This window comes from Phoca vitulina, unplaced genomic scaffold (genome assembly GCF_004348235.1).
Source record: "Phoca vitulina isolate PV1807 unplaced genomic scaffold, GSC_HSeal_1.0 scaffold45, whole genome shotgun sequence".
Lineage (NCBI taxonomy): Eukaryota > Metazoa > Chordata > Mammalia > Carnivora > Phocidae > Phoca > Phoca vitulina.
Window position 1 is genome coordinate 11,722,830 of NW_022589748.1, and position 26,288 is coordinate 11,749,117.

General features: G+C 45.8%; 1 protein-coding gene across 1 annotated transcript in view; it reads right to left on the reverse strand.

Annotated features, from left to right (window-relative positions):
• Positions 1-26,288, reverse strand: part of IL21R (interleukin 21 receptor) — a 34,721-nt gene that overhangs the window by 3,415 nt on the left and 5,018 nt on the right. Inside the window, exons 2-7 of the mRNA XM_032431159.1 lie at positions 10,159-10,223; positions 7,645-7,747; positions 5,206-5,405; positions 2,237-2,382; positions 1,017-1,194; positions 638-737 (exon numbers count right to left, since the gene is read on the reverse strand). Of these exons, the coding sequence (XP_032287050.1) occupies positions 638-737; positions 1,017-1,194; positions 2,237-2,382; positions 5,206-5,405; positions 7,645-7,747; positions 10,159-10,207 (776 nt within the window). The 5' untranslated portion in view covers positions 10,208-10,223. The remainder of the gene's footprint in view (positions 1-637; positions 738-1,016; positions 1,195-2,236; positions 2,383-5,205; positions 5,406-7,644; positions 7,748-10,158; positions 10,224-26,288) is intronic.

A 26,288-nucleotide genomic window follows, 5' to 3' on the forward strand; every position in this document is an offset into this window, starting at 1 on the left:
AGGGCTGGTTCCACAGGGGTGTGGGGAGCCCCAGCACCCCAGCACCCAGAGAGCGCTCCGTGATCTTCATTATTATTCGCATCGCGCTCTCTCCCCCTCCAGCTTCACTGCCTCCATCTCTGTCAAAGCCTCTGGATGCAGATGAACACATCGAGCCGGGTGTACGGATCCCCCCCACCCTTGCCCAGGGCTCAGCAAACCCTGGTTGGAGCAGAAGGGAAGAGGGTGGGGTGGATTATCCCCCATGACCTGGCGGCCCTGCGTGCCCCCCCGGGACGCAAAGCATAAATGTCACCGGACAAGATCATAGCCTAGGTCACTGTCATGAGCACTGGGGCAGACTCCACCTCAGAGCTGTGCGGCTTTGGGCAAGTTCTTTGCCAGCTCTGTACTTCCCTGCTCTTGCCCCATTTGTCCAGGGGAGGTAAGTCCCGAATGGCAAGCTCCTAAGGCTTGAAGGTGAAGGTGAGGTGGGTGCGCTGCCCAGTGCCCAGTGAACAGGAGTTGTTTCTCATCACCGTCATTGTCATGACCACTATTGCGATGACAGGCTGTGTCCCCCAACCCTGGGTGGTTATAGAGGGGCTGTGGCCCAGGCCGACCCCCTCCCCCTGCCTCCCTGAATCCCTGGCCTCACCTCCAAGGCAGGTGGATCTTCAGGCCTAAGAAGACGAGGATGGGGAGTATGATGACAAGCAGGAGATAGAGCAGGTAAGTGTGAGAGCCTCCCTTTATCTCTGGGAAGGAAGCAGACACTGGATAAAGTGGAGCCCACCTCTCCCAGAGGCCACGTGGGGCGGGTGTGGGGAGCAATGGGTCTGGGCTGGTGTGGAGGGCATGGGAAGGCCGCGGGGGCCTGGAAGTGGGGCGGTCTGGGATCCTGCTCCCACCCACACCCCAGGCAAGCCACTTCATCCCGCTGGGCCTCTGTGTTCCCTTCTGCAAAATGGGGATAATAATTCCCACTGCAAGGAGTTATGAAGAGCACCGAGCGCCCTGCCAGGAGCCACACCTACCTTCCGTCTGGGTGTGAAAGGTGACCGGGTCACTCCACTCACTCCAGGTCCCCTGGAAGGAGGAGCCGGGCTGGGGCCCTGCGCGGATCTGCAGCTCATACCTCGAGTTACTCTGGAACTCCAAGGGAAGGAGAGACACGTTCCTCGAGTCCACCGAGATCAGCTTTCTCTCTGGACTCTGCCAGCACACAGGGAGGATGCACCGGGTCAGGCTCAGCCAGGCCAGCCCCTGCCTCCAGCAGAAGCACACTTTCCCAGCCGCCCCGAGAGGGGCTGAGGGTCTCCTGCAAAGGCCCCGCTCCCTCCACAAGACCAGGCTCAGCTTGCATCCCGTCCACTCCGGTGGGGGCGGCACAGAGCCACGGGCACTGCTTAGACCTTGTTTCTCTCTGACCCCAGCTCTCCCCTCACAGTCCTGGCAGGGGACCCTCCCGGCGAGGCCTGGGACCGGCCCAGGAGTAGCAGTGGCCCCTCTTTAACCAGAATCTTTAACCAGCAGCCTTCCAGACAGTGGTCACTTTTGGAATTGTTCCATAGTGGGCCTTCTCAACAGCGGGCATTTCTGCAAGTCTTGGACCACAGGCCTCTCAGCAACGGATATCTCTGGAAGCCTTCCACGGGGGACATTCCAAACAACCACATGTATGAAATTCTTCAACTGGGACCTCTCTGAAGGATGGATCATTCTAGAAGGCTTCAGCTGTGACTGTTCTGAATAGTGGGCCCTTTGGGAACTCTCCAACGCTCTAAACAAGGATACTTCTAGAAGTCTTCACCTTGGAAACAATGGTCCCTCTAACACTGGACTTTCTTGGTTATTGAACTTCTGGAGCTCTTCACCTGTGGCCATTCTAAGCCAAGGGGAAAGGCTCCAGCTGGCCCCATTTCTGAAACTTCCTCTGCTGTGACTATACTAGACTCCGGGAGGAAACCTGAGGATTTGCTACCCTCTTCCTCTCTGGCATGCTGATCGAGGAACCAGGGGCATGAAGGAAAGAATTTTGAGGGGCCTCCCACCCCAGGGAGAAATGAAGGGGGGCAGCACGGGGTGGGAGGGCGGAGGGGAGAGCTTCCAGCCGCAGTGGGTCCTTGGTTCCATTCTTGGCTGTGAGTCACCAGCTCACCTGTCGCTCAGAACTCCCTCCCCACCACCAGTGCGCCCCAGATGCTCAGCACGGCGCCTCCCCTCCCTCCTTCCCCCAAGTCTCTGCGAGCCTCACCAGAGCCCAGGGGACTCCCCACTTCCTGTATCGCAGCTCATACTGCAGCTTGCCCTTCAGCGTGAAGAAATCGTAATTGGAGCTCCAGGAGATGTTATAATGCCCCGAGAAGGTCACGGTCACGTTGAAAGGGGGAGACGGCTTGACTTGAAGGGAAAAGCCAGAAAGATAAGAAAGGGGTGAGATTGGGCTGCAGCTGAGAAGGATGTGGTGGCAAGAAGTTCTCTACGCCCGACCCGGTGCTGGTGGTGGGTCGGGATTCGTACCCCCGTGTGACTCTGGGCGAGGCAACCCCTGTCTCTGGGCCTCAGTTTGTGCATCTGAGAAATGAGAAGTTCAGACCACATTGGAGTTGCAGCCGCAGGGGTGGGAGGGTAACAGAAGTGGGCGAAGCAGGTCTGGGGTCTGAGGACATGTAAGCAGGATGCCACAATCAGGCTGGGCAGGACTGCAGACCAGGGTGGCCAGAGAACAGCCTGGAATCCCACATGGGGGAAAGCTCTCTCCAACATTAAAGTTTGTTACTAATCCGGGCGCCTGGGTGGCTCAGTCGGTTAAGTGTCTGCCTTTGGCTCAGGTCATGATCCCGGGGTCCTGGGATCGAGCCCCCTGTCTGGCTCTCTGCTCAGCGGGGAGTCTGCTTCTCCCCTTTCCCCAGCCTCTGTCCCCCCATCCCCCCCGCCCCCACCCATGCCTCTCTCTCTCTCTCAATCTCTCTCGTGCATGCACACGCTCTCTCAAATATATAAATTAAAAATCTTAAAAAAAGAATAAAGTTAGCTCTTAATCCAAAAACTTGCTAAGCGACGTGTGGGCCAGAGGCACCGGTTCTGCGTTTCTGTTCTAAACGATGACGTCATTTTCTTTTAGCTGCAGCTTCCCAGAGAAGCCAAAGACTCTGATTAGCATTAATGCTAATGAGATATCATTAATATTCATTAATGCTAATGGCAAAAGCGAACAGTACTGAGCTCCTGCCGGGCTGTCTGCAGAGCAGTCTGACCCTCCTCAGTGGCCCTGCGTTCCGAGACTTCTGGAAAGTGCAAGGGCAGAGGCCTGAGTCAGCACCACACCCTCCTGGGTGCTTCCCAGGCAAAGGTCAAAGCCGGGCCTCCCATTCTGCTCCATCCCAAATTTGTTTCATGAAAGTGAGCGGGATACAACACGGTTAGATGCCTTCATTTCTTCTCTTGTAAAAGGGTACCAGCTCCCCAGCTCCTCTTTCATGGGGTGACAATTCTCGGGGACCAAACTCAGTAGCAGAAGGAGGTCCCTTCCGGGAAACAGAAGCCAGAAGCTCCTATCCCCCGGCTCCCTTCTTCTCTTCTTCTTCCACCTTATTTGCCAACATCTAACATTTTCTGCATTTCCCTGTGTGATCCTGTTCACCATCCGCCCCTTCTCTGGGATCTGAGCTGCTTGGGGCCGGGGTTTTGTTCTCTTGGGTCAACGCTGTGCCCACGGCTCCCAGGACAGAGCAGGTGCACCAGAGGCCCTGGAGAAATACTTATTAAATCAACAAATGAAGCTTTCAGGGGTTGCAAAAAGGAACTCTAAAGCTGCTTACTTCTCTGCTCGAGTTGGGAGAAGGTGCACATTCCCGGGGCCCCATCGAGGGCTTTTCTGTCTTTGAGCCATGGGTCCATTTGGACTGGACTCGTTCTTAAACCCTCTTCCGTCTTCCCCAGGCCGGGTGGAGCTCTCCACTTCCCTGTGTGGCATGGGCTGGGTGGCGTGGACTGATTCAGGGAGGGATTCGGATGTTTGCGGAGCCTGGTGCCCAGGAGGAGGAAAGGGCCGGAGTGGGCGGGGAGCCGAATGCCACCTTCTGCCACATCTGGGCACAGGTGGGCCTCAGACCCTGGCAGGGAGGGCAGGAGGGAGGGGTCGGAGGGAACCGTGACTTGGAGCCCCCTGCAAGGCAAAGCAGCTCCTTCTCTGCCCTGCACTCTGCTCTGCAGGGGAGGGGTGGGGATGCTGCCCGCCCCAGCTCCCCCAGAGGCACGAAGGTGGCCCTGCTCCATAAGCTTGCCACGCCTGGGTCCAGATGACCAAGTGAGCATGTGTGTGCATGCATGTGCATGCGTGTGCACACATCAGCATGTGTCTGAGAGACAGCGTGAGCATCATCTGTCCAAGCTGTCCAGGCCAGGAGTTGTTGGTAAGACATCTGTGCATCTGAGGGGGTATTTAGAGTGTGTGGGTGCATGTGTATGAGTCTGGGTGTGTCTGGGTATACGTGAAGCTCTGTGCACGCCCTCTGTTTGCAAAGTGGCACAGACCTGGACCCCCAGAGTGTGAATGACAGACGTCCTCTTATCTTCTTGCCCCACTGTGGGAATCTGGGGATACGCTCCCAGGCCACAGGGGCTGAGCCTCCCCAAGGGCAGGTCTCTCTTCGAGGTCCGCTTACATGCCTCTGGGCACGGGCCTCTCACCCGCTCCCTGGACGCTCCCCTTTGGGGGCACACACACACTCACAGTTACCTCCTGTGCCCTTCCCTGCCCTGCCCTGGCTCTGGACCCATAGAAACAACTGATTTCCCCAGCCAGGCCTCCTCCCTTCCTCTAGGGTGTTGGGAAACTCTGGGCCTCGGAGCTAATAAACAGGAGAAATCTCAGGGAAGCCTTTCTCCTGTGACATGGCCTCCCCCACTTGCCTCAAAATGGGGGCAGAAGCCCAGAAGGGCCATCACTCGACAAACTGAGCCAGTCCGGGGTCACAGAGGGGCAGGTCCTGGGCCCCGGTCCAGCTCCGTTTCAGGCCTCAGCTGCCTCTCTTTGGTTAAGGCCCAAACCTAGGTATCAACCCATCACACCTTGGTTGCGCTTCTACGGAACAAACTCGAAGGAGAAATGAGCTCCTAGGACAGGTCAGTTTTGATGATGGCAGCAAGCCGGCCCGCGGCGCATGGGGCTCAGCCCCGGTCTGGGTTCTCCTCTGCTCTGGGGTCCCCGGGAATACTCACTGCTCTTAGCCAGGATGAAGAAGCCGCACTCCTGGGAGGACCTGCCGGACTGGTCTGTGACGTTGACACTGAAAATGTCGTCGGCCATGAATTGAAACACATCCATGTGGCACGTGTACTCTGCATGCGTGGCATTGTGGGAGGACCGGTGGAGGCTGCAGGAGGTGACCTCGTCCTCCAGCTCTCCATATGGGTCTTGCCTTCAAGGACAGAGCAGCCAGTCATGCCTGGAGGCCGGTGGGGCTCCGTGCACACGGCCAGAAGCTCGGGGCTGGGGGGGGATTTGAGGTGAGGCTGGGGCGGGGGTCACCTGGTCCACCAACACTTTCCCAGGGAAGGTGTTCCCTCCCCCAAAGCATCCCTGATGGGTTGCGTCTGGGCTTGGCTTGTGTGCCTCCAAGGAACGAGGAACTCACCACCTCACATAGGGCAACAACTTGCAACTTTGGAAATTTGGGCCATTCTTGCCTAGACTGAGTCTAAGTCTGTCCCTGCCAATCCCATCAGCTGGATCACGATCCTATAGGAAGGATGCTAAGCACCTCAGGTCTCCTTCCTGCCCTCCTTCCACCCAACATCCACGGAATACCTAGTGAGTACCTGGGCTGAAGGCCAAGGTAAGAACCAAATGAACCTCATTCCCTGCTCTGGCTGAAATTCCAGGGAGGCTTTTGGTATAGGGTTGGGAGCACTGCTCTGGTCTTTTTCCTCCCACTAGGCATTAAGTGATGGGTTTTTAAGTATGTATAGGAGTTCAACAGATATTTATTTCCCTACCTACACCTTCAGGCTCTGAACATGACTACCCTTCAAGGCCAGTATGGATGTGTAGACTCTGTTCTCTGCTAAATATTTGTTAGAATAGAAACTTCTGCTCAGTCAATGCAAGTCTCTTGCACAGGAGCCAGGGGGGCCTTTAAAAACCCCGTGTCGCTCCCATGCCTAAAATCTTCCAGTGACTTTTCACCACCCATACAGGGCAATCTGGCCCCGGCCTCCCGCTCACCCCTGCTTGTATTCTCCCTCACACTGACTCACTCCACTCTGGCCACACTGACTTCCTCGCTATTCCTCAAACTCACCAGCTCTTCCCCACCTCAGGGCCTTTGCACGGGCAGTGCCCTCTACCTGGAATACTCCGTCCCCAGCTTACTGGCTGCCTCCTTCTCAAACAGAGAGGCCTGCCCTGACTGCCCACCCCCATGTCACTCTCTCTGGACGCCGTGGCCCTGGTTCCTGTTCTTTATAGCACTCACTGTCATCAGAAAGCTTCCTGATGGCTGCTTATGTGTTTATTGTCTATTTCCCCAGACACACCCTGCTGCAGAACTTCTGGGACCTCCTCAGTCTTGGGCTCTGCTGAACCCCCAGTGCCTGCAAGGTCAATAGCAGGAGGTCAATAAATGTGTTCTGGATGAATGAATGTATGAATGAATTGAGGATGACAGATTTTCTTAATCCTGAGCAGCTTATGAACAAAGATTCTCTCCTTGAGCAAGCTCTGTTCAGGCTCCTCTGAGCACTTTCCTCGACGAGGCCCTGACCTTTGGGCTTCCATGTCATCTCTCCTGTCCTCCACCTCATCCCCCGGGTGACGTCTGACCAGCCTGGGCTGCCGTCAGCAAGAACCTTGTGACGTCATGTAGCCAGAACCCACCCCCTTTCCCCTTGATGTGGCCTCTTGGTAATTTTCCATCCACTGACCCCACCCTGCTCCTTGGCTCTAAATCTCCCCTTTTCCTTGTATTTGGGGTTGAACCCGATCTCTCCCCCGACTGCAAAGCCCCATATGCAGGGTCCCTGCGCCTCTGGCAGTGGTCTTGAGCCAAGCCTCCCCTCACCGTTCTTTAACAATGTGGACTAATAGGGGCCTGTGGATTTTGGAATCAGGCTGCCTGTTTGAATCCCAGCTCCACCATTCACCGACTCTTGGTTTCGGCTCAGGCCATGATCTCGGGGTCGTGGGATCGAGCCCCGGTTTGGGCTCCGTGCTCAGCACGGAGTCTGCTTCGGGTTCTCTCCCTCTGCCCCTCTCTCCCCTCCTCTCTAAAATGAATAAATAAATCCTTAAAAAAAAAAACCACACAGTTAGGGCTGTGTGGGCAAGAGAGTATGGCCTTTGGAGGCGGACGGAACCGCCCCGTAGCCTCTCAGCTGCACGCTCTGGACGAGCCCCGTGAGCCCCGTGTGGCCGTCTGTAAGGTGGCCGGGCGATTCCCCGCTAACGAACCATCTTTCTTGGGGCAAAACCAAATGCTATTGGTGACCTTGTTGAGAGAACCCTCAGGAAGTGGACCTATTATATTGATTGTTAAACTATCTGCAGGGCACATAGTAGGTCCCCCTCGGTCTGTGGTCCCCAGCAGCCCTGCTTCACCCCAGCCCTCCTGTGGCTACCCTGAGTAGCATCCCCAGGGCTGCTGAGGTCCGGCCACTTACCAGGTGAGGGTGAGCGTGCCGGGCTGGAGGGTCCTTGTCTCTAGGGTGCAGGTGACTGTTTGTAAGTAATCGGTGTAGCAGACGAGGTCTAGGCAACCCCAGGCTGGAAGATTAGGGGAGACAGAGGCTGTCATGGGTGGGGGAGGCTGGCCGGAGGTTGCGTGGTGCCTCCCCTCTTTGCCCCCTCAAGGGCTGGAGGCTGACTGGAGGCACGGGTCCCCAGGGCCAGGACAAATATGGCAACGCACAGGGCCACTAAGATGTGGGCTTGGGGAAGGGGGGTCCCTGCCACCTGACTATTCTTTGTGTGACCCCTGAGTTTCAAGGCTGGCTATTGAGACAGGATGCTCCAAATGTGAATTGTAATGATTCACAGCAGCTGGGACACAGACCTCAGGGAGGCCGGAAGTACGTCAAGGGAGGAGGAAAACAACCCAAACCAAGAAGTCCTCGAAAACTTTTGCCAGAATGTCCGTATTAGCCTACTGGCCAAACCGCCACCACGACCACGGCCGCCAAGTGACACAAGGACTGCTCACTCAGGCTGTTTTGTCGGGAGACTTCATGCTCTCCCACCCCCAACGTTAATTGCTCCCCTTTGTTCTAAAATTATAGGTGCAACCATAATCAAAATTTCCATGCAACCATAATCTAAATTTGCAACAAAATAAATATAGTAAGTTTGAGCTGAGTTTTGTTCTGTAAGATTAAGCACCAACACTGCTATTTCTCCCCCGCCTACCCTCCAACTATTTACCAGAAATTCGTTCCCCTTTTTAAGTGGATTCATTCTTAGTGGCTCTTTCCTATTTTTCCTCAACTAATGAAGACCCAAGGGGTGGTGGTATGTTCCCTTCCTGGCCCTCACTTTAGGTCAGAAGCTGGATTCGGAGCCAAGAAGACTGTTGTTGGAAGCACCCTTAGCTGGCTGCCATTGCCATTTTATAGACAAGGACCCAGAGGCTCTGAGACTGGACCACACCTCCTGTCTCTCTGGGTCTGGGCTGCTGAGATTCTCACCCGGGAAAGAAAAATCTCATCTGCGCTATTGTTGCACACGGAGCAGACATCACTAATCGATCACAGTATTCTCTCCCTTGGGTGACCCTCAGAATCCCCCTCAACACAGGTGTCCCAGCAGCCACCACCAAGGGATCTGAGCTGTGGCAGTGAGTCCTGCGCTAGGAGGAGCCTTCCCCTGGGGAGGAGCACGGGGTCTGCCGGTGGGCATAGGAGGCCAGTGAAGGCACTTGGTGGAGAAAAGAGGACTGATTTTGGTGGGGCCTAAGCCTGGCGCTGCGGGAGCCACCATGTGGCTATGTATTCTCCCAGTTTATACCCTGGTTGTTCTAGCTCAGGGTTCTAGAACTTGGGGGAGGAGCTACCGTTCCTAGCTAGGCTCAAGGTCACCAAGGGCTTGACAAGGTTAGTCCCAATCTTGAACTGGAACACTGCGGAGGGGACAGCAGCCCCTGAGCTAGCGTGGATGTGGCACAAAGGACCCAGTCCCCTGGTCTGTAGCCCAACCCCTGGGCAGACAGCCCCGGGGCCTCCCTCGTCCAGGGTTATCAGAACATGCAAGAGGCCGTGAGAGGCCGGAACGGTGGACACGTGACTCACGACTGCTCCAAGTCCCTCGTTGTAAGCTGGGGACACTGGCCCCTTGGAGGGCAGGGGAGATATGTGGGTGCATCAGGGACTTGTTATTTGTGCTCATGGGATGTGCGTGGCGCCCTGGCGGGTGACCCAGGACGGAGTGCTGGTCACTCAGAAGGGGAAAATAAAAGAGCCAGACATCTGTTTCCTGAAGAAGCTATTTGAGGTTCCGAGTCTTTCGGTAAAAACCAGAGAGAAATGCAGAATCAGCAGAGCAGAGGCTGAGGGACCCTTGCCTCCAGTCCAACCCCCATTTGAGCCTGTATGCTGCATCCCCGCCTCCTCTGGGAAGGCCTCCCTGATCTCTGAGCCCAAGTCTAACTCTTGGCCTTTCCCAGCTCCAGTCACTAACTTCTCTCCCTCTGACTGCAACATCCTCTGGCCCCCTGGGGGTGCCTTCCAAGGTTTGACTACCTCTCTTCCCCCTCCCTTTCTCCACCTCCTTTACTCCTGCCCACCCCCGGCCGGGGACCATCAGTGTCTACTGAGGATTCTGTGATTGTTGATAAACATCTCCTAGGAGAGTCATTGCACAAAGAGAAATTGAGGTTAGACCAAAGGCAGGACTTCCTCCCTCTGAGGGTTGGGAGCCAGCCAAGGCAGAGAGCTGTGGACGGAGAATCAAGTTTCTCGTCCCTGCAGTGAGATATGAAGACCTCAGCTGGTGGTCTGGTCCCCGTGGGATTCACATGAGCCATAGGGCTCTCTGGAGGGACAGGTTCTAGTTGACGGAGAGCTGGCTAGGCCAGCCCAAGTGAGCAGATGCCACAGACCCCGGCCTGTAGCCTCTAGCCGTGCCCTGGAGCCTATGGACAAGCTTGGCCCTCTCCACCCGCAGACCTTGGGGCAGATACTCACCACCCTGGAGCATCAGCAGGAACAGAGCGACCGCTGAGCCACACGGCATGCTGACTCTCAGGATCCTGGAAGAGACTTAGAGTGAGAGGGTGCACCTGGGCCTGGGGACCAAAGGACACTGAACAGCATCCCTCTGGTCCTCCCTTGGAAGACTTGCTTCAGATTCTCAGAAAAATAAGAGTTGGAGGAGCCCGTGGAGGGTCCCAAGGATTCCTGCCCCTTAGAAGTGGCTGACTCGCCCCTTGGACCCCATTTCTCCCACCTTCTTCCTGTCCCCAACACAGTCCCAAATGAGAGGTGATTTATTTTATTTTTTTAAAGATTTTATTTATTTATTTGACAGAGAGAGACACAGTGAGAGCAGGAACACAAGCAGGGGGAGTGGGAGAGGGAGAAACAGGCTTCCCACCAAGCAGGGAGCCCGATGTGGGGCTCGATCCCAGGATCCTGGGATCATGACCTGAGCCGAAGGCAGACGCTTAATGATTGAGCCACCCAGATGCCCCTGAGAGGTGAATTTAAAGAGGGAGGCTCCTAGCTAGCTGCTCTCCTGCCCCTGGAAGCCTAAGGATGTAGCGCTATGCATGAGAGTAAACGTGGGCATTTATCCACCTGAAAAAGAGAGAGGCAGGGAGGCAGGGAGGTGGGGAGGGGAAGTTGGTTGGAAAGCGGTATTTGACAAGCAGAAATCTTGAGTCCTTCTTTCCATAAAACACCCTGGTTGACGTTAGCCCAATAGATTGGCTTCTTACTGAATAACAGATCCAAAGTTAGCCCACAAAGAAGACCCCTACTGGATACCTAAGATAAGGTTAGCCCGATAACAAGGCTCCTTACTCAGTCACAGAGCCCAGGTTGGCGAGTGCACTGGAAAGCATCCGGAGAACCCAGGCCGGACCCCATGGAGGTGAGCCTGACTCCCTGATCTGGATGAGATGCACGAGATGCCTCTTTGGAGAACAGCATGGACCTCCCCAGGGGGAGCAGACGCTGGTGCCTTTGGCAAAGGAGTGACCCACCAGGCTGGCAATGCCCACAGCACCCCAGCTCTATGTCTGCTTGGGGAGGTGCCAGCCAGAGGCTGGGTGGGTAAGGGGGCATCCACCTGCCCAGGCCCAGGAGCCCCACCCAGACTGGCCCCCGGTTACAGGATTGTAACAGGAACTGGAGCCTAGAGGGATGCCCCATGCAGGAACAAAGTCGCAGGCATGACTTCTTCCAGACACCATCCCTGAGCCCACAATGGGAAGACCCCCCCCATCCCTGGGTTCCCCCAGACCCTACTCTGGCCCCACTGAGAACTCCTTCTGAGTTCCCTAACAAGTCACCCAGCAAACAGTGGCAACGCACCCTGAGAGGTCAGGTCACCAGCTGTGTTGCTCTGGGCTGGTCACTCCCCCTGTCTGAGCCCTGTAGAGAAAGTAAAGCTTGCTTCCCAGATTCCTGTAAGAACTCAAGGAGGCATTTTGCAGAAAACCCTGGGCATGGCCCTGGACACATAAATACTCAACAAACAGCTGTGACGGATAGAGAATTTAGAGCATCAGAAGTAGAGGGGCCCCAGAATGATCTAGCCAAGAAGTCCCTAAATTTCTCACTTTCAAAATGTTGGCCATATTTGTAGATCGTGTGTGCTATCATTTATTTAATGTTTTCTATAAATAAGCTTATTTAAAAAATCCAACTCCAGCCTCATCCTAAGCAATAATATTCATAGTTGTATATTTTTTCTCCAGTACATCTTAAAATGAATAACATTGCTATTAAAATAATGTTGGGGCAACAACCTTTTAAATCTGCTTTAAGGAACACTGATCTTGCTTGGCCCGAGGCCTGTGGGAGCCCTCTTATCACACTTACCCATCATGGGAGGTGGGGTTCCTATCTGCCCCTCACTGGCAGGTCCACACCTCTGACCCCAGTACCAGGCCTGGCATAGCTCCGTCTATGTCACTCCCCAGAGGCTCCCCAGAGGCTCCATCTGGACCACAGGATAAATCACCAACTCCCTTGCCCAGATCCAAGGCTCTCCATCCCTCCATCCCTCCAAATTCCTCAACTCTGCACATATGACACACAGGGGCCTGGGGATAGAGGGGATGCACCTGACCCAGACCTGGCCAAGACAGCATCCCACCTGCCTGGCCGCATTGAATGGATCAGGGATGGACACCAACCCAAGCAAGGAGAATGAGAGCAGCCTGGGGATTTTCCGAGAACTCTAGTAAAGAGGTACTTTTTAGGCTCCCTGCTGGAAGCCGGCAGCCATCTTTGTCACTTCTTAGGGAGAGCCTGCCTGAAATTTTCTCAAAAGCTGAGAAATACGGACCCAGAGTCCCCACGGCATTATTTGAGGACCTGGATCCAGCCGTATCTGATGTCCACACTTGGACTTTTCCTTTACATAAACCCCGCCCCCCCCAACCACCCACCCTATTTTGCTCAACCATGTGAATTATGTTTCTGTTGCTTGCTACCAAAGATACCTGATAGAGTGGAATAGAGCAAAGGGCCCAGAACTGGAAGCCAGAGTAACTTGGAGCAAAAAATAACAAAAATTTTTTTCTGGTATTTCTCTGACCCTGGTTATCATCTCTAAAATGGGGACAATCATGCTCACTGCACCTGGCAGTTAAGAGGGGTCAGTGGAAAGCAGATGTGACAGTGCTCTGTGAACCGGAAAGTGCTATACAAGGGTGCTGGGTTCTTGCAGTTACTGGCCAGCTACTCTGAATTACTCAGCCTCCCCTTAGCACCTGAGGCCCTGTCATGCCTCTCTGCCTTTGCATGAGGCAAATTCCTGTGCTGAGTCTTCTCCTTGAACACCTCCCCCCCTCCCATCCCTCTAAACTCAGTCTTCACGGTCCCCTTGCTCTGCCCTTGCATCCATGAAGCCATGTTGGAATGTTCCAGAACTTCTGCCACTTACAGCTTTCAAGGTTTTCACCGGTGCTATTATCTACTTGCTATTTATCTTAACCTTTCCTCCCAAGTTTACTCCAATAAACATGTCTCAAAAAATATATATATCCTTACAATCAACAGGGAACTAGTATGAAATGGAGAGACTGTGTGTACTACGGTCGTTAAAATGCAGACTCCGGGCCAGCCTGCTTCAGCTCAAATCCCAGCACTGCCGTTTACAGGCTGTGGGACCTCGGGGAAGTTTACTTAACCTTCCTGGGCCTCAGAGTCCTCATCTGTAAAATGGACATAGTAGTAACAGTGCCCACCTCGGGGGGGTCCTTGGGAGAAGTAAATTAGTATTTGTAAAACATCGGGAACAGTGTCCAACATAATTGTAGATGTTATGTGTTTCTTAAACAAAACGATCGATTAACCGTAAAACTAAATAGGAGGCAAACAGAAGACAGTAATCGAATGTGAGTGAGATGCTAACTCCCGCTTAAAACTGAGAATTTGGGAAATCCAGATTGCCTTCATTTAAAAGGGGGATTAAAGAGTATCAGGTTGTTTAAGGCAAACTAGCACCAAACTGAGATTTTCACTTGGCATCACAGGACTGAAAAAAGATTTAAAAAGGTCTAACTCTTTCATTATGGGTTGCAGAGATATTGAACATTGTCTAAAATCAGCCACTCAATTCGGGGAACAGCAGGCTTGAATGGTAAAGGCACCAAGTCGGAACTCCTCCCCATCCCATTGTTCTCCCTGCCCCGAATCTGTCCCTTTGTCGGTCTTCACACTCAGGCTGACTCCAGAGGGCAACAGTACTTTCTTCCCAGGTGCACACCAAACCACCAGGTGTGCTTTCTGAGTGAAGGGCAGAGGGTATCCTAAGGGCCTTCCTGCTATGGGACCCCCTGTGGCACCACCTACCTCTGCAGTCTCCTATAAGGAGTGAAGAGCACCCGGCTTAGAGTCTGCCAGCTCCCAGCTGTGTGTCCTTGGGCAAGTTCCTAACCCCTCCGATTCTCTGTGTTCTCATCTAATCAGTGGGGGTCATGACTCCTTGCTGCAGGTTTGTTGGAAGCACTAAATACATCACTGCACGTGAAGCACTCCAGCACAGTCCTGGATGGAATGGGGCTGGGGAGAGGTGTTTATCTGCCAGGCTCCAGTGCCAAGAAACCTGCAGCAGGGGTTGTGGTAGTTCAGACTAAAAGCCAAATTTCAGGAGATTCTAGGGAAGTGAAGAAGCTTGGAGGTAGGGAGCCAGATTGAAGTAGGTGCTCCGGAGAGCACAAAGTGCTTAATTCACAGCCAACAAAGAAATGCAAATTAAAACCACAATGACATGCCATTTTAATTTTACTCGATTGGCAAAACTAAAAGTCTGGCAACATCACATGTTGCTGAGGACATGGTGTAATGGGAACTCTGATTCACGGCTAGTGGAAATGTAAATTAGTGGTCTGGAAAATAGTTTGGCATGGTCTAATAAACTTGAGCAGGTGTTTGCATTAAGACCCAGCCATTTTACTCCTCTGTACACCACTGATGAAACCCTGGCATGTATGTACAAGAAGCATACCCTCAAATGTTTATAGCAGCATTGATTTTAATAGTGAGAATTGGAAACAACCTAAATATCCATCAACAAGAGAATGGAAAGATCAATTGTTGTGTAATCACTCAATGTGAAAATGAATCATAGTTTCACACAGCGAAGCAAATGACTCTCACAAACAAAATGCAGAGTGAAAATAAAATAAAATAAGAACACATACATAGTAATATCATCTATGTCACACTTAACACTGTGTAAAATAGTTCTCTATATTGTTTAGGTGAACATACACGTGTCCTGGAAGTATAGAGAAATTTAAGGGGACAATTAAAAAAAAATCAAAATTTTGAATAGAGTAGAAGAGGAGGGGATGTGATTGGGGGAGTAGTCAGGGTTCTCAACAGTTTGGTGAAACTGAGCAAAGCTACCGTGGGTGTTGATTATATTATTTAATATACCTTTTTGTATGTCCAAACTATTTCATAAAATTTTAAATGTCAGTTAATCTTATGTTTCTAAAATAAAATGTAAGGGGGACTTCCACTTCTGGCTATGGTGGAGTAGCTGGTATCAGACTGAACCCCCAACTAGTAGTTGAGAACAACTATGAAGCAGGAAAAAAAAAAAAGAGGACATGAGAGAGCAATGAAGTTAGATGGTACTTGAGAGGCCAGGGTTCCAGAGAGAAGAAAATGTACTGAAATTCTGCATGCAATTTCCCCTCAAATCATGTGTCAAGTCATTGCAAATGTGTCTCATACCAAGAAACCTAGCAGAAAGAATCTGGCAATGGGCTTAAAAACTAAGAAAGAGATTTTGTAGTTTTACAACAGTGAGGGAAGAATTGAGTTCAAGCCCTGGCAAAGAAGAGGGGACCTGGTAAATATCCAGTTATTCAAGAAAGGATATACCTTGGGAATAAGGAAAACTCAGAACCAGTTTAGCCATAACTGCAGCAAGATGATCCGCCTATATGCAATATATCTGCTAAAAGAAAATTTGAACATATCTGGAAAAAGTCAGCTTCACCAAAAGCCTCTATATTTTTCATGCACAATGTCCAGCATTCAATCAAATTGACAAGCCAAACCTGGAAACAGTACCAAATGACCAAAAACCAAGAGGAAAACAGACACATGGGTGATTCAGAAAGTGGCATTATCTAACATGATTTAAAAATACTCAGACGGGTATGTTGAAAAATTTTGCCAGAAATATGGAATTTATTTAAAAGTAGAAACCCTAGTACTAAAAAATTCAATAATTGAAATTTACAAGAAATGAATGGATTTAGCAACAGATTAGTAACATTAGAAGAGAGGATTGCTGAGCTGGGATAGAAAATACTCAGACTGAAGCATGCAAAGGAAAAAGTGTTTAAAATACAGAAAAGAGCAAAAGAGATATACATTGTGAAAAGGTCCAACATATATGTATTTGGAACATAGAAAGAGGAGAGAGAAAAACTCAGAAGCAATAATAGAAATATTGGTTAAGAATTTTTCAAAACTAGGAAAGGACATTAATCCACAGATTCAAGAAGTCCTACAAACCTTGAGTAGGACAAATACAACAACAACAACAACAAACAAACAACCCACACACCTACACACATAGAAAAACTATTTTAAAAATTAAAGAAATGTATATACTTAAAAGCCAACTTAGAATTTTATATCCAGAAAAAATATCCCTCAAAAAAAATAAGGCAAGCTCAACAGATCTACTAAAATTCCACAGTTAACATTATATTTAATGGTGAAAAACAAAAATCTTTTCCTCTAAGATCATAAACAAGACAAGGATGTCCACTCTCATAATTTCTATTAAACACTGTACTGGAGGTTCTAGCCAAGACAATTCGGCAAGAAAAATAAATAAAAGTCATCCTGAATGGAAAGGAAGAAGTAAAGCATTTCTGTTTGCAGATGATATGATCTTGTATATACATTCTAAAGAATCCACACCAAAAAGCCAAAATGAAACAAAACAAACAAACAAACAAACAAACAAAAACTATTAGGCCTAATAAGTGAGTTTAGCAAGGTTGCAGGATACATGATCAATATGTAAAATCAATTATATCTGTACAACAGTAATGAACAATCTGAACATGTATTTAAGAAAGTAATTTCAGGCTGCTGGGGTGGCTCAGTAGGTTAAGTGTCTGCCTTCAGGTCAGGTCATGATCTCAGGGCCCTGGGATCAAGTCCCACATCCAGCTCCTTGCTCAGCAGGGAGCCTGCTTCTCCTCTACCTGCTCTGCCTGCCGCTCCCCCTGCTTGTGCTCTCTCTCTCTCTGTCAAATAAATAAATAAAATCTTTAAAAACAGCTTTAAAAAAAGAAAGTAATTTCATTTACAATAATATCAAAAAACTTAACAAAGGGTAAGATGTGTACACTGAAAACTACTAAACATTGTTGAAGAATGACAGAAGGCCCAAATAAATGGAAGCCTATCCCATGTTCATGGATTGGAAGACTCAGTATTGTTAAGATGTCTTCCCCAAATGATCTACAGATTCAAAGTGATCCCTATCAAAAGCCCAGCTGGCTCTTTTGCAGAAGTTAAAAAGCTGATCCTAAAACTCATATGGAGATATAAGGGGCCAGAATAGACAAAATAATCTTGAAAAAGAAGAACAAAGTTGAAGGACTCAGACTTCTCCATTTCAAAGCTTTACTACAAAGCTATACTAATCAACACAGTGTGATACTAACCTATATATAGATCAATGAAATCAAATTCAAAGTCAAAATTTATACATTTATGTTAAACTGAAATTTGAAAATGGTGCCAGGATAATTTGATGGGGGGAAAATAGTCTTGAAAACAAATGGTGCTGGGACACCATTTGGATTGGTGGATATCCACATGCAATAGAATGGAATTGGACTCCTATCTTGCACCATATACAAAAGTTAACTCAAAATGGATCAAAGACCCAGCTGTAAATGGTAGAAATATTAAACTTTAAAAATAAAATACAGATATAATTCCTTGTGACCTTGTATCACACAGTAGTTTCTTAGAAATGACACCAAAAGCACAAGTACCAAAGAAAAAATAAATACATTGGACTATTTCAAAATTTAAAACTTTCGTGCATCAAAAGACACTACCAAGAAAGTAAAAAGGCAATATACAGAATTAGAAAAAATATTTTAAATTGTATATTTGTAAGAGGTCTAGTATTAGAATATATAAAGAACTCTTACAACTCAAGATTTAAAGTCAACCTGATTTTTAAATGTGCAAAATATTTGAATAAAAATTTCTCCAAAGAAGATATACAAATGACCAATAAACACATGGGAAGATGCTCATCATCATATTGATTAGGGAAATGCAGATAAAGATCACATCAAACCCACTAGATGGCTATTTTAAAAACATAAAAATAAAAAGTGGGTGAACGTGTAGAGTTCTGGAATCCTTATACATTGCTGATGGGAATGTAAAATGATGTGTTTGCTAAGGGAAATAGTTTTGCAGTTTCTCAGAAAGTTAATAAAGTGTTACCACATGACAAAGCAATTTGACTCCTAGGTATATAGTGAAAATAACTGAAAACATATGTCCATTAAAAAAACAAAAAACAAAAAAAACCTCTGTTCATGAATATTCATAGCAACATTATTCATAATAGTTCCAAACTGGAAGCAGCCCCAATGTCCACCAATTGAATGGACAAAATATAGAATATCCATAGAACAGAATATTATTCAGCCATACAGATGAGTGAAGCATACTGATATATGCTTCAACATAGATGCATCTTGAAAATTTATGCTAAGGTAAAGAAGCCAAACACAAAATCTACATATTGTATGACTCCATTTATAAGAAATTTCTAGAATTGGCAGATCCATAGAGACAGAAAGTAGATTAGTGGTTGTCAGGGGCTGGAGCTTTGCAAGGAAGGGGAATGGTGGGTAGGGTTTTTTGTTTGTTTGTTTTTAGAGTGATGAAAATGTTCTGCAGTTAACGGTGGTGATGGTTGCACAACTTTGTGAATATACTAAAAACCACTTTTAAAAAGTGAATTGTATGGTATGTGATTTAGATCTTAATTACAATTTTTAAAATAAAGGCAAAATAAAGATATTTTTCAGACCAAAAAAAAAAAAAAAAAAAAAGCTGAGAGAATTTGTCACTAGCAGACTACATCAAAAGATACATTAAAGTGAGTTTTTTGGGCAAAAGAAAAATAACACCAGATGGGAAGCAAGGTAATGTAAGAAGGAATAAAAAGCAATAGAGAATATTATAAATATAAATGAATAATAATTGCTTGAAATAATAATGATAATGTCTTATGAAGTTTAAACTGTATGCAAAATTAAAATACATTACCATGATACCCCAAAGGTAAGAAGAAATAAATAAAGTTAAAGGTCACTGTATTGTCTGGGAAGTTATAAGAGTACCAATATAAGGTAGACTCAAAAAAAGATCAATATGCACATTGTAATTTCAAGATAAGCACTAAAAGAATTATAAAAGAAAATATAATAGGAAACAGAATAATAATTTTTTAAACTTCGTTTTTCTAAAAAATGAAACAAATAAGAAAAAAGGAATAAAGAATAGACAAAAGGAAAACAAATAGCAAGATGGTAGACTTAATCCCAAACACATCAGTACTTTTATCAAATGTAAGTGAACTAAACACTGGAATGAAAGACGTAACTTTGCATCAAAACTTGACATTAAAAGAAAGTAAGATTATAGGTCAATCTTTCTCTTAATATACATACAAAAATACTAAACGAAATAATAACAAATCAAATGTAATGATATATACAAAAGTAGATAGACATCATTATCACATGAGGTTTATTTCAGGAATACTGGGTGAGCTTGGCATTTGAAAATCAGTAATCTATTTCATCACATAAACAAATTAAAAAGGAAAATTTATATGATAATTTAATAGATCCAGAAAACACATTTAATGAATTACAACACCCATTCATGATTTTTTAAAACACTCTCAGAAAAACAGGAATAGAGAGAATCTTCTTTGATCTGATGAAGAGCACACACGCACACAGGTGCACACAAAATGCACAACTAACATTATCCATAATGGTCAAATACTGAAAACTATATCCCTGAGGGCAGGAAAAAGACAAGAGTGTCTTGTACTGGAGGTCTTAGTCAATGCAATAAGGCAAGAAAAATAAATAAATTTATAAAGATTAGAAAATTTATAAGGATTGGAATGATATAAGGATTGAGCACCTAGAACAGTCCAGATACTTAACAAACTATTAGAATAATAATTGTTAAGCAAGGACACTGAATATGAGACCAATATAAAAATCTATTGTGCTTCTGAGGATCAACAAAATTGACAAACCCTTAGCTAGACTTAAAAAAAATAAGAGAAGACTCAAATAACTAAAGTCAGAAAAGGAAGAGAAGACATTACAACTGATGCCACAGGAAAAAAAAAATGATTATAAGAGACTACTCTGAATAATTATACCCCAACAAACTCAATAATGTAGAAGAAATGGATAAATGCCTAGAAACATACAACCTACCAACACTGAATTATGAAAAATAGAAAAATCTGAACAGACCTATAAATAGTGAGCAGATTGATTCGGTAATCAAGTCTCCCAACAAAGAAAAGCCCAGGACCAGATGACTTCACTGGTGAATTCTACCAAACATTTAAAGAAGAATTAATGCCAATCCTTCTCAAACTCTTCCAAAAAAATTGAAGATAAGAGAACATTTCCAAACTCATGTTATGAGGGCAGGATTATCCTGATACCAAAACCGGACAAAGAAAACTCCAAACCAATATCCCTGATGAATACTGATGCAAAAATCCTTGACAAGATACTAACAAACTGAATTGAACAGCACATTAAAATGATTATACACCATGATCAAGTGGGATTTGTCCCTGGGATGCAAGGATGATTCAGTATCCAAAAATACACCACATTAACAAGCAAAGGACAAAAATCACATGATCATTTCAATTGATGCAGAAAAGGCATTTGACAAAATTAACCATCTTTTCATGATAAAGACATTTAGCAAACTAGAAATAGAAAGAAATTACCTTAACCCCATAAAGGTCATATATAGAAGCCCACAGCTAACCCCTTACTTAAAGGTAAAAAACTGATCTTTTTCTTTAAGGTCAGGAACAAAGCAAAAATGCCCACTCCCACCACTTCCATCTAACATGGTACTACAACTCCTAGTCAAAGCAATTAGGCAATACAAAAAATAAGTAAAAGGTAGTCAAATTGGAAAGGAAGACATAAAATTATTTCTGTTCATAGCTGACATGACCTTATATAGAGAAAACCCTAAAGATTACACACACACACACACACACACACACACACACAGCCGTTTGGCTAATAAACAAATTCAGCAAAGTAGAATGATATAAAATCAACACTCAAAAATCAGTTGCATTTCTATACATTAACAATGAACAATTCAAAAGGGAATTAAAATAATATTTATAATAGAATCAAAAAAGAATAAAAAATACTTGAAGTGAAAGACTTGTACTCTGAAAACTACAAAACATTGCTAAAAGAAATTAAAGAAGGCACAAGTAAATGGAAAGATGGATTGGAAGACTTAATATTATTAAAATGTCCAAAGCAATCTACAGATTCAGGCAGTTTCTGTCAGGATCCCAATGACATTTTTTGCAGAAATAGGAAAAAAAATCCTAAAATTCATATGGAATCTCAAAGGACTCTGAATAACAAAAACAATCTTTGACAATGAGAAACAAAGCTACAGGCCTTACACTTCCTGATCTCAAAACATATTACCAAGCTACAGTAATCACGGTAGGCGTTGACATAAAGACAGACATATAGATCTTGGTGTAAAGACAGACAAAGTAGGTATTGACATGAAAACAGGCATAGAGACCAATGGAGCAAAATAGAGAGCCCAGAAATAAATCTTTGTAGACATCATCCGTGAAGGAAGGCCAGTCTCTTCAGATGATGTTGGGAAACCTGGATATGCACATGCAGAAGAATGAGCATGGCCTCTTACATCACACACAAAAATTAACTTAAAATGGATTAAAGACCTAAATGTAAGACTTGAAACTATAAAATTTCCAGAAGAAAACATAAGGGAAAACTTCAGAACATTGGGCTTGGCAATTCTTTCTTGGATATGACATCAAAAGCACAGACAATAAAGCAAACGTAGACAAACAGGGCTACGTTAAGATCCTCTGCACAGCACAGGAAACAATCAATAGGGTGAAAGGACAACCTACAGAATAATAGAAAATCTTTGAAAATCATATATTGAATATATTCGGAAGATATGAAGAACTCCTTCAATCCAGTAACAAAACAAATAGCCTGATTGAAAAATGGGTAAAGGAGGGCCCAGATGTCCACTGACAGATGAGTGGATAAAGAAAATGTGGTACACACACACACACACACACACACACACACACACAATGGAATATTACTCAGCCAGCAAAAAGAAGGAAAGCTTACCATTTGCAATGGTGTGGATGGAACTAGAGGGTATTATGCTAAGCAAAATAAGTCAATCAGAGAAAGACAATTATCATATGATCTCACCCATGTGGAATTTAAGAAACAAAACAGATGAACATAGAGGAAGGGAGGAAAGAGTAAAATAAGATGAAATCAGAGAGGAAGACAAACCACAAGAGGCTCTTAACTATAGGAAACAAACTGAGGGTTGATGGAGGGAAGGTGGGTGGGGAGATGAGGTAACTGGGTGATGGGCATTAAGGAGGGCACTTGATGTAATGAGCACTGGGTGTTATATGCAACTGATGAATCACTGAACTCTACCCCTGAAACTAGTAATATACTATATGTTAATAATTAAATTTAAATTAAAAATAAATAAAAAGAAAAATAGGTAAAAGTCTTGAATAGATATTTCTCCAAAGAAGATTGAGAAAATGGCCAACAGGTGTATGAAAAGATGCTCTACATCACTAATCATCAGGGAAATGCAAATCAAAACCACAATTTGTTACTTCACACCTATGAGGGTGGATATTGTATTGGTGAGAATGTGGGAAAACTGTATCCCTTATGCACTGTTTGTGGAATTATTAAATGGTGCAAACACGACGGGAGACAGTATGGAGGTTCCTCAAAAATTTAAAGAGAGGGCGCCTGGGTGGCTCAGTTGGTTGAGCAACTGCCTTCGGCTCAGGTCATGATCCTGGAGTCCCTGGATCGAGTCCCACATCGGGCTCCCTGCTCAGCAGGGAGTCTGCTTCTCCCTCTGATCCTCCCCCTCTCATGCTCTCTGTCTCCCATTCTCTCTCTCAGGTAAATAAATAAAATCCTTAAAAAAAAAAAAAAAAAAATTTAAAGAGAACTACCATGTTATCCAGCAGTTTCTGGATAACACTTCTGGGTGGATATCCAAAAGAATTGAAAACAGCATCTCAAAGGTATTTGCACACCAATGTTCATTGCAGCTTTAGTCACATCAGTTGAGATGTGTAAGCAACCTAAATTCACCATCCAATGAATGAAGAAAATGTGGTACATACATACAGTAGAAGATTATTTAGCCTTAAAAAGAAAGAAGGCTACAACATGAATGAACTTTGAGGACTTTATGCTAAGTGAAATAAGCCAATCACTAAAAGACAAATACTGTACAATTCCACTTACATGACATATCTGAAGTCATCAAACTCATAGAAACAGAAAGTAGAATGGTGGTTTTCGGGGGATGGAGGGAGGGGGGTAATGGGGAGTTGTTCAATGGGTATGCAATTTCAGTTGTGAAAAAGTTTCAGAGATTGGCTGTACAACAATGTGCATACACTTAACAATACTGTACTATTCTGTATTGTCCCTGCAAAACTTGTTAAAAGGGGAAAAAAATATGTACTAGTTTATGAAGTCCCCGGCTGGGATGCTCTGCCTTGCACTCATGAGATTAGCAGATGAAGCGGTCGGCAAACATTATAAAAGCAAAGGTAGGAAGTCCCCAACTGGTGGTCAGTTGAAGTGAACTGGGTTTGGCAGCTATTTCTTCCTATATCTGGAACTCCAGCTTGAAAAAGTGTGTTAACAAAGTTAGTGAAGTGTGAAGAAAATCTATTGTATTTCTATATACCAAGAACAAACATGAAAACTTAAAAATTATACAATTTGCATTAGCATAAAAAAATCAAATACTCTAATGAATTCTACTCGGGACCTCTACACAGAAAGCTACAAGATATTAGTAAGATAAATTTTTAAAGAGACAGATAAATAGAGGGACATACATGTTCATGAATCAGAAAATTTCATATTTTAAAGATGTCTGTTCTCCCCAAATAGAACTAAAGTTTCAACGAAATCTCAAGTTTCAAGAAAAACCCCAGCAAGATTTCCTTTGGTGGAAATTGACAAGCTAGTGTGAAAATTTGTATAGAAATGCAAAGAACTAAGAAGAGTTTAGACAAATAATATGGCATTGTTGCAAGGAAAAATAAACTAACCAATGGAAAAGAACTGAGGTCAGAAATAGACTCACATTTATCGTCACTTGATTTTCAACAAAGGCACTACTGCAAAGTCATGGGGAAAGCATGATTTTAAAAAAATGATGGTAGATTAATTGGATATTTATATGGGAAAAAATAAATCTTGACCTGCCACTTCACATCATGCATACAAACAAACCAGATATTTTGTAGACCTAATGTCAGGGGTAAGACAATAAAGCTTCTAGAAGAAAACAGATAATAATATTTTCATGACCTTAGGGCAGACAACACTTCCTAAATAGCACATAGAAAGCTTGAGCTGTAAAGAAAAAGACTGATAGATTGAACCTCATTAAAATTAAGAATTTTTGTCCACCAGAAGATTTCATTAAGAGGATGGAAAAGAAACTGAAATGGGAAGAGATTATATCTGTTTCTATAAATCTATATCTGTATGTTTCTTTTATATAACTATATATAATCCTTATGTTTTATATAGTTGTATATAATATATGTAATATATATAAAATTATAAAATATATGTTATACATATAATTTATACATATCTGTAATATATATATATATATATATATATATATATATATATATATATCTAGCATATATAAGGAGCTCCTACAAAACAACAATAAACAACACAAAACTCAATTTTGAAAAAATGGACCAGGGGAGCCTGGGTGGCTCAGTCGTTAAGCATCTGCTTTCGGCTCAGGTCATGATCTCAGGGTCCGGGGATCGAGCCCCGCATCGGGCTCCCTGCTCAAGGGGGAGCCTGCTTCTCTCTCTCCCACTCCCCCTGCTTGTGTTCCTTCTCTCCCTTTGTCTCTCTCTGTCAAATAAATAAATAAAATATTAAAAAAAAAAAAGAAAAAATGGACCAAAACCTTAAAGAGACATTTCACCAAAGAAGACATCCAAATGGCCAATAAGCATAGTAAGAGGTGCTTAAAACATGACTCATCAAGAAAATGCAAATTTACTCTCTGTGTGATACCACGATACATCAACTCAGAAAGGCTAAAATGAAAAAGACAGACAATTCAGTGCTGGTAAAGGATGCAGAGTAACCCAAACTCTCAATCTCTACTCAGTGTTCTGGTGTGCATGCAATTTGATATGACCACTTTGAAACACTTCTGCTGAACAGAATCCCACTTCCAGGCTATGGATCGAAGAGAAACATGTACATCTGTACACAAGCAGATGTGTGCAGAGGTGTTCACAACAGCATTATTTACAACCACCCCAAACTGGAAAGAACTCACGCTTTGGTTACCCCCCGTGTCTTCTTTCCCTCACGCATGATTCAGGAACAGGATTGCTGAGTGTCTCAGGTCAATCATCATCTCCACTGGGGCTTGGGCGGGGATTGGGGCTTGAAAGTGAAAGGTAAGGCTGGAGTGCAGTAAAAGCAAAATGACCCGTTTCCCACAGGGACCAAGAAGAAATGAGGTGGGTGAAGAGGGACTCCCCAGCCATGCCAGAAACAGGAGCCAATAGGTCGCCAGAAGGGGAAGTGTCAAGACTGAGGGACTTCCCGAAAGGGAACCCAGAAGAAAGGGCTCCGTTTATCCCTGGTCTTCAGGGACTTCTGCCCACCTGCCCTCCTGCTGTTCTCTTTCCTGATCTCTCCAGCATCCAGCTGGGGCACCTCCAACCCAGTCCTCATTGCAGCCGGGTCATTCTGTGGCTCCCCATTGCCCTTCAGAGAAGACCCCAAATTCCTTAGGCTGGCATTCAAGACATTTCAGGATCTGCCCCCCAAAATTCCCTCTGACCCCCAGTATCCATCCTGGACTCCGGGTATACCAGTTGCCTGACAGCTTCCCCAACATCCCCATTCACCCCGCTTCCACACCTTAGCACGTGCTCTTTCAGCCACCAGAACTCTCTACGGTCTGCGGTGGACTGCCAGCCTCCCACTCAGTCTTCAAAATCCAGTTCGAATGACGTCTCCTCTGTCAGTCTTCAACCTCTCCAAAGAGTATGAGTCACTCTTTCCTCGGGTCCAGCCTTCCACCAGAGCACACTGCTCAGGGTGTTTTCAGTGACATTCTGAGCAACGGCCCAGCGGGGACCGTGTGTCTCTTGGTTACTGCTGAATCGCCAGTGGCTAAGCAGCACCTGACACCCAGTAGCTGCT